At 41.6% G+C, this 9,174-nt stretch overlaps 1 protein-coding gene across 1 annotated transcript; it reads right to left on the reverse strand.

The window, feature by feature from the left end:
- Positions 1-574: 574 nt before the first annotated feature.
- On the reverse strand, positions 575-931 carry LOC138907986 (uncharacterized mitochondrial protein AtMg00820-like). The gene has a single exon (XM_070198613.1). The coding sequence runs from the start codon at positions 929-931 to the stop codon at positions 575-577; it is 357 nt and encodes a 118-aa protein (XP_070054714.1).
- Between the last annotated feature and the right edge of the window lie 8,243 nt (positions 932-9,174).

Genomic DNA, 9,174 nt, shown 5'->3' on the forward strand with positions numbered 1-9,174 from the left:
TCGGGACCAAGAAGCTCTTCATTCTTTTCTTGAGGTCGGAAAGGGTCCTTATTCACATTAAGTGATCGAACAATCATCGGAGTACTTAATGGATGTGCTCCATCCATATAAAACTGTTTCAATACCTTTTCTATATAGGCAGATTGATGAACAAAAGTCCCATTGGCTAAATGTTCAATTTGCAAACCAAGACATAATTTTGTCTTTCCGAGATCTTTCATCTCGAATTCCTTCTTTAAATAATCAATTGCCTTTTGGAGTTTTGTATGAGTTCCAATAAGGTTTATGTCATCAACATATACAGCAAGTACAACAAACTCCGATGTTATTTTCTTTATAAAAACACATAGACAAATGGTATCATTTATATAACCTTCCTTTAATAAATACTCATTAAGGAGGTTATACCACATTCTTCCTGATTGCTTTAGACCATACAAAGATCTTTCCAATTTGATTGAAAATATTTCCCGGGACTTCGAATTATGTGCGTCGGGTATTTTAAATCCCTTAGAAATTTTTATGTATATCTCATTATCAAGTGAGTCGTAAAGGTAGGCTGTAACCACATCCATTAAATGCATGTCAAGCTTTTATGGGCAGCAAAACTAATAAGATAACGAAACGTTATAGCATCCATAACAGGAGAATATGTCTCTTCATAATCAATACCAAGCCTTTGTGAAAATCCTTGTGCAACAAGGCGTGCCTTATATCTTTGTACCTCATTTTTATCATTCCTTTTACGTACAAAAACCCATTTATAGTCAACAAGCTTAACACCATTTGGTATTTGGACTACAGGCCCAAGAACTTCACGTTTTGCAAGTGAAGTTAATTCTGGCTGGATAGCATCTTTCCATTTTGGCCAATCATTTCTCTGTCTACATTCATCAACAGATTTTGGTTCAAGATCCTCATCGTGTTGCATTATTTCAACAGCGACATTATAATCAAAAATGTTATCGATAACAATATTATTTCAGTTCCATATTTTTCCCGTTGAGACATAACTTATTGAGATCTCTCCATTCTCATCATTTTTAGGTACCTGAACCTCCCTTGAGGTTTTATCATTTGTTATGTCTTCCTGCTCTTCTTGAGCCACTACCTCCGTATTATGATCACTTTGATCATTTGCTCCTTTTATTTTTCGAGGATTTTTATCCTTAGAATCGATTGGTCTACCACGTTTCTAGCGTGTTTTAAACTCATTTGCTTTAATTGATTGTCCTACCGGGATATCAACTCGAATTGGAGCATTAGCAGCTGGAATATGTGACTTAGTCACCCTTGGTAGGTCAGTGAATGCATCTGGCAGTTGATTTGCAATATTTGCAATATTTTGCAAATGAATTATCTTTTGAACCTCTTGTTCACATTGATTTGTTCGAGGATCTAAATTAGATAGTGATAATACATTCCAATCTATCTCCTTTCTCAGCTACTTATTTTTTTCCCCTAATGTTGGGTATACTGATTCATCAAAATGACAATCAGAAAATCCTGCAGTAAATAAATCTTCAGTCATAAGCTCCAGATATTTTATAATAGAAGGAGATTCATACCCAACATATATCCCCAACCTTCTTTGGGGACCCATCTTTGTGCGTTGTGGTGGAGCAATTGGAACATATACTGCACATCCAAAGATTCTAAGATGGGAAATATTTGGCTCCTAACCAAAAGCCAATTGCAATGGGGAGACTTTATGATAACTTGTGGGCCTTATCCCCACAAGTGTTGCTGCATGCAAAATAGCATGACCCCATACTGAAATGGGGAGTTTTGTTCTCATAAGCATTGGTCTAGCAATTAATTGGAGGTGTTTGATCAATTATTCTACTAGACCATTTTGTGTATGAACATGAGCAATCGGGTGCTCAATTGTTATCCCAGTTGATATACAATAATCAGTAAAGGCTTGAGATGTAAACTCACCAGCATTATCAAGACGAATTGTCTTAATTGTATAATCTGTAAATTGTGCTCTTAGCTTTATTATTTGAGCCAACAATCTCGCAAATGTCATATTGCGAGCTGATAATAAGCACACATGTGACCATCTTGTAGATGCATCTACCAAAACCATATAATATCTAAATGGTACACATGGAGGGTGAATGAGCCCACATATATCACCCTGTATATGTTCCAGAAATGTAGGGGATTCTATCCTAATTTTAATAGTTGATGGTCTAATAATTAATTTGTCTTGAGAACATGCAGCACAATAGAATTCCTTAAATTTAAGAATCTTTTGGTTCTTCAAATTCTCAATTATTTTACGCATCATAGTAGAACCAGGATGACCTAACTGGTCATGCCAAATAATAAAATTATCTTGATTAGTAAACTTTTCATTTACTATGGCATGCGTTTCAATCATGCTAATACTTATGTAATATAAGCCGGAGGAAAGGGCAGGTAACATTTCAAGCACATATTTCTTACCCGACTTTATTGTAGTAATATAAAGATATTCAATCTTTTCATTATTTATAGTCTCAATGTGATATCCATTTTGGCGAATATCTTTGAAACTTAGTAAGTTTGACTTACTACAATATAATGCTTCATTAATAACCAAATTTGTTCCTCCAGGTAGTAATAAATTTTCTCTTCCTGAGCATTCAATTAATCTTGTACTGCCAGATATTGTATTAACATTGGCTTCTTTCATCACCAAATAAGAGAAATATCTTGTATCTCTTAAAATAGTATGTGTTGTAGCACTATCCAAAAGACATATATCATCTTTATTGATCTTAGATCTAACTGAAGACTGGGAAATTTCCATATTCTTCATAAATAAACAAAGAGTACATCATAAGAAATACGAAAGACTATAAATAAAAAAAATATTAGAAATTACACGAGGAATATAGAAACTAGCATATATGATGCTTTAGAAAGTACACTTAAGAAGAACAAACTACATAAAGACATAATATGAAAATAATAACTTTTCTTAAAGCTTTATACCCCGGTAAGATAATCAATTCCTCAGTCAGTATCCTTAAAGAAGTCTCCAGCTTCTAAATGAGTAATATTTGCAAGGTCTCCAAAATCATCATCTTTATATGCAAGATTTGCCTCAACATCATCATATTTGTTTGAGGGGCCTGCTTTATCATCATCATTTTGAAACGTCAAGTGTGCCTCCACATTGTTATCTTTTCTTTTATTGTATGCTTGATAAAGTTTGACAAAATAGTCAGGTCTACGACAAACACGTGCCCAATGACCTTTCATACCACACCTGTGGCAAATATTAACTCTGCCTTTCAAAGAATTATTTTGAGGATCCTTATTGTTCTCTTGTTTATTTCCACCATGATGACGATAATTATTTTGTCCCCTTCCATATCCTTGTCCACTGTAATGACCCAGCCGGTCGTTCTGAGAATTAGAGCCCCGATCCCCTAATATCTGCTTTCCCCATATTTGTTTCCGCTTTTGGAACTTTCCGGAGTGATTGGTTATGGAATTCAGAGAGTTTTGGTACACTTAGTTCCTAGTTGTGAGTTTAAGCCTGAGAGTTTGGACCATAGTCAGAACTGTATGAAGACGGATCCGGAATGGAATTACGTCGACTCCGTTAGCTCCGTTGAGTGATTTTGGGGTTAAGAGCGCGTTCGGAATGTGTTTGGGAGGTCTGTAGTAGATTTAGGCTTGAATTGGCGAAAGTTAGTTTTTCGGCAATTTCGGCCAATAGTGGAAATTTTAATATCAAGCTCGGAATGGAATTCTGAAAGTGGCTGTAGGTTTGTAGTGTCATTTGTGACCTGTGTGTAAAATTTGAGGTCATTCGGACTCGATTTGATGTGGTTCGGCGTCGTTTGTAGAATGTGGAAAATTTTAAATTCTTAGGCTTGAATCCGTGCTTAATTCATGATTTTGGTGTTGTTCGATGTGGTTTGAAGGCTCGACTAAGTTCGTATGGTGTTTTAGGATTGGTTGGTATATTTGGTTGAGGTCCCAGGGGCCTCGGGTGTGTTTCGGATGCTTAACAGAGTGAATTTGGACTTAAGAAAAATCTGGTGCCTTTGCTGGTTCTGGTGTTTCGCACCTGCAGAAGGGGGCCCGCAGGTGCGAGAGCCGCAGGTGCGGAGGGAGTGCACAGATGCAGAACTGGTGGGGCTGTTGATGGAGCGCAGGTGCACAAGTTTGACCGCACCTGCGAGCCCGCAGGTGCGAAGGATGGGCGCAGGTGCGGAGCCTGGCTGCCTTAGTGAAATGCGTAGATGTGCCGATTTGGACCGCATGTGCAAGGAATTGCCCGCAGATGCGGCCCCATCCTGGATAAGTGACCTTCGCACCTGCGATGATTTTTCCGCAGGTGCGTGACCGCAGATGCGGCCCCATGAGCGCAGGTGCGGAAATCGCTAGGTTGAAGAGGCAGCATCAAGGGTTTATCCCTCATTTTTCACCAATTAGATTTAGAGCTCGGTGGGAGACGATTTATTGAGGGATTTTGAAGGAGAACTATTGGGTAACTAATTCTAACTGTATTTTGATCATAATACATTAATCTATTGTTGTTTTCCTTGTCTAATTAAGGAAATTGAGGGTAGAAGTTTGAAAATGGGAGGAAAAGGTTCCCCAATTGAAAATATGAGATTTGAATGGGAATTTGATGTCGGAATTAGATGAATTTTGTTCGAGTGAACTCTTGAGTGAATGGGTGTTCATAATTTGTAATTTTTACCCGATTCCGAGACGTGGGCCTGGGGAGACGTTTTGGGCATTTTTCCTAATTTCACGCTTTAGCTTAGAATTAATTAGATAAATTAGTTAGTTGTAGTTGTATTTACATTATGCAATTAATTTGAATAAATTCGGGCTATTTGGAGTCGGATACTCATGGCAAAAACGTGATATCGAGTTAATTTGAATGGTTCGAAGTAAGTGGCTTGCCTAACCTTGTGTTGGGGACTTTTCCCTTAAGATGTTTGATATTAATTGATGTGTGGGTGCCGTGTACGTGAGGTGACGAGTACGTACATGGGCTATTATTGCAAAAGTCCCATTTTTCCTTTCTAAATCATAAACTGTTTTCCCTTATTAAATTGCACTAATACGTTTAATTGTTTAGCTTAGATTAGAGGAGCATGCTTACGTGTTTTAACTGCCTATTTGACATTCTATGTGCCATGCTTAGTTAAGTCCCTACTTTCCTTATCTGTGTTCAGTATAAACTGTATAACTCGATGCCATACCTGCCATTTCATCTTGCGTTGCATATTTAAATTGGGACTACGGACGTATTCTGGGAGATCCCCATGTCTTGCATATTTATTTTGGGACTACGGACGTATTCCGAGAGATCCCCCAGCACTACATATTTACTTTGGGACTACGGACGTATTCCGAGAGGTTGGTTTGAGTATGGTGACACTCGTCACATGGTTAGAGATTGCCCCAGAGCCAGGAGGGGTACACCTTCACAGACTTATCAGCCTCCACGTGCTCCACCGGGTCCTCCGGCCATTCTTCCAGCACCAGCTGCCACCCCACCTCGTCAGCCAGCTTGAGGTGGAGGTCGGGAAGGTCGAGGTCGCCATAGAGAGGGAGGCCAGGCCAGGTACTATTCCCTTCCAGCCCGTTCAAAGGTCGTTGCTTCAGATTCAGTCATCACAGGTATCGTCCATGTCTGTCATAGGGATGCATCAGTATTATTTGACCCAGGCTCTACGTATTCATATATGTCTTCTTATTTTGCTCCACATTTGGGGATATCTCGGGATTCTTTGAGTTCCCCTATTTATGTATCTACTCCCGTGAGAGATTCTCTCATTGTGGACCGCGTATATCGGTCGTGTTTGATTTCTCTTAGTGGTTTTGAGACCAGAGCCGATTTGTTATTACTCAGTATGGTAGATTTTGATGCTATCTTGGGCATGGAATGATTGTCGCCCCATTATGCTATTCTTGATTGTCACGCTAAGACCGTGACGCTGGCTATGCCAGGCTTGCCGAGATTAGAGTTGAGAGGTACCTTAGAGTATACTCCCCGCAGGGCATTTCATTTATTAAGGCTTAGAGAATGGTTGAGAAGGGGTGTGATGCGTATTTGGCCTATGTGAGAGATGTCAGTATTGATACCCCTACAGTTGAGTCAGTTCCAGTAGTGAGGGACTTTCCAGATATATTTCCAGCTAATCTTCCGGGCATGCCGCCCGACAGAGATATTGATTTTGGCATTGACTTGTTATCGGGCACTAAGCCCTTCTTTATTCCTCCATATCGTATGGCTCCTCCTGAATTAAAGGAGTTGAAAGAGAAGTTACAGGAGTTGCTTGATAAGAGCTTCATTCGGCCCAGTGTGTCACCTTGGGGTGCTCCTATCTTTTTTGTGAAGAAGAAAGATGGTTCTATGCGGATGTGTATTAATTAATGCCAGTTGAACAAAATCACAGTGAAGAACAGGTATCCATTGCCACATATTGATGACTTATGTGATCAGTTACAGGGTACCAGAGTGTTTTCTAAGATTGACTTACGTTCAAGTTATCATCAGTTGAAGATTCGGGAGTCGAATATCCCGAAGACTGCTTTCAGGACCAGATATGGTCACTATGAGTTTCTTGCCATGTCATTTGGGCTGATCAATGCCCCAACAGCCTTTATGTATTTGATGCACAGTGTGTTCCGGCCTTATCTTGATTCCTTTGTCATTGTGTTTGTTGATGACATCCTAGTATATTCCTGGTCTCGGGAAGATCATGAGCAGCACCTGAGGACCGTGCTTCAGACTTTGAGGGAGAAGAAATTGTATGCAAAATTTTCTAAGTGTAAATTCTAGCTTGATTTAGTGGCATTCTTGGTCCACATAGTGTCTTGTGAAAGGATCAAGGTGGATCCAAAGAAGGTGGAGGCAGTGTAGAGTTGGCCCAGACCGTCATCAGCTACGGAGATCCGCAGTTTCCTTGGTTTGGCGGGATATTACCATCGCTTTATGGAGGGATTTTTCATCTATTGAGGCACCTATGACCAGATTGACCCAGAAGGGTGCTCCGTTCAGGTGGACCGAGGAGTGTGAGGAGAGCTTTCAAAAGCTCAAGACAGCTTTGACTATATCCCCAGTATTAGTATTGCCTACAGGTTCGGAGTCCTACACTGTCTATTATGATGCCTCGAGGATGGCCTTAGAGCGGTATTGATTCAGGACGGTAGGGTGATTGCCTACGCGTCTAGACAGTTGAAGGTGCATGAGAAGAATTATCTGGTTCATGATCTAGAGTTAGCAGCTATTGTTCACGCCCTGAAGATCTGGCGTCATTATTTGTACGGTGTTCCCTGTGACATTTACACTGATCACCGGAGTTTGCAGCACTTGTTCAGGCAGAAGGACCTTAATTTGCGTCAGCGGAGGTGGTTGGAGCTACTTAAAGACTATGATATCACTATATAATACCACCCGGGGAAGGCCAATGTAGTGGTCGGCGCCTTGAGTCGCCGGGCAGAGAGTTTGGGGAGTTTGTCATATCTTCAGGCAGCTGAGAGGCCCTTAGCCTTGGATGTTCAGGCCTTAACTAGTCAGTTTGTGAGATTGGATATTTCAGAGCCTAGCCGGGTATTAGCTTGTGTGGTTGCTCGGTCTTCTTTTTATGACCACATCAGGGAGCGCCAGTATGATGATCCCAATCTTCTAGTTCTTTAGGACAGGGTTCGGCTAGGTGATGCCAGAGATGTGACTATTAGTGATGACGGTGTGATGAGGAAGCAGGGCCGGATCTGTGTGCCCAATGTAGATGGTCGTCGGGAGTTGATTCTCGAGGAGGCCCACAGCTCGCGCTACTCCATTCATCCCGGTGCCGCGAAAATGTACCATGATTTGAGACAGCACTACTAGTGGAGGAGGATGAAGAAGGATATAGTTGGGTTTGTGGCCAAGTGTCTCAACTGTCAGCAGGTCAAATATGAGCACCAGAGGCCGGGTGGATTACTTCAGAGGTTAGAGATCCCAGAGTGGAAGTGGGAGCGGATCACCATGGACTTTGTAGTTGGACTTCCACGGACTTTGAGAAAGTTCGATATTATTGGGGTGATCGTGGATCGGCTGACCAAGTCAGCTCATTTTATTACAGTGTTGACCACTTATTCTTTTAAGAGGTTGGCTGAGATTTATATCAAAGAGATTGTCCGCCTTCATGGTATTCCAGTATCCATCATTTCAGACAGAGGTACACAGTTCACATCACGGTTTTGGAGAGTCGTATAGCAGGAGTTGGGTACTAGGGTGGAGTTGAGCACAACCTTTCACCGTTAGACGGACAGATAGTCCGAGCGCACGATTCAAATTCTTGAGGATATGCTCTGTGCATGTGTGAAGGAGTTCCGAGGGTCATGGGACCAATACTTGCCACTTGCAGAGTTTGCTTACAACAACAGTTACCAGTCTAGCATTCAGATGGCACCGTATGAGGCTTTGTATGGTAGGCAGTGCCGGTCCCCAGTGGGATGGTTTGAGCCTGGAGAGTCCCGATTGTTGGGTATAGATTTGATCCAAGATGCTCTGGATAAGGTGAAGGTGATTCAGGAGAGACTTCACACAGCCCAGTCCAGGCAGAAGAGTTATGCGGACCGGAAGGTTCATGACTTTGCATTTATGGTTGGTGAGCGGGTCTTACTTCGGGTATCGCCTATGAAGGGCATCATGAGGTTCGGGAAGAGGGGAAAGCTGAGCCCAAGGTTCATTGGTCCTTTTGAGATATTGCGACGAGTTGGGAAGGTTGCTTATGAGCTTGCCTTACCTCCCAGCCTAGTAGGAGTTCACCCGGTATTCCACGTGTCTATGCTCCGAAAGTATCACGGTGATCCGACTCATGTATTGGATTTCAGCTCAGTCCAGTTGGACAAAGATCTATCTTATGTTGAGGAGCTAGTAGCCATTTTGGACAGGCAGGTCAGAAAGCTCAGGTCAAAGAATATTACTTCAGTAAAGGTCCAGTGCAGGGGTCAGCCGGTCGAGGAGGCGACTTGGAAGACCGAGCAGGATATGCGCAGCCAGTACCCTGATCTTTTAACAGTTTCAAGTATGTATTTATACTCGTTCGAGGATGAACGATTGTTTTAAGAGGGGGAGGATGTAATGACCCGGCCGGTCGTTTTGAGAATTAGAGCCTCGATCCCCTAATATCTGCTTTCCCCATATTTGTTTCTGCTTTT

This window comes from Nicotiana tomentosiformis, chromosome 3 (assembly GCF_000390325.3).
Source record: "Nicotiana tomentosiformis chromosome 3, ASM39032v3, whole genome shotgun sequence".
Lineage (NCBI taxonomy): Eukaryota > Viridiplantae > Streptophyta > Magnoliopsida > Solanales > Solanaceae > Nicotiana > Nicotiana tomentosiformis.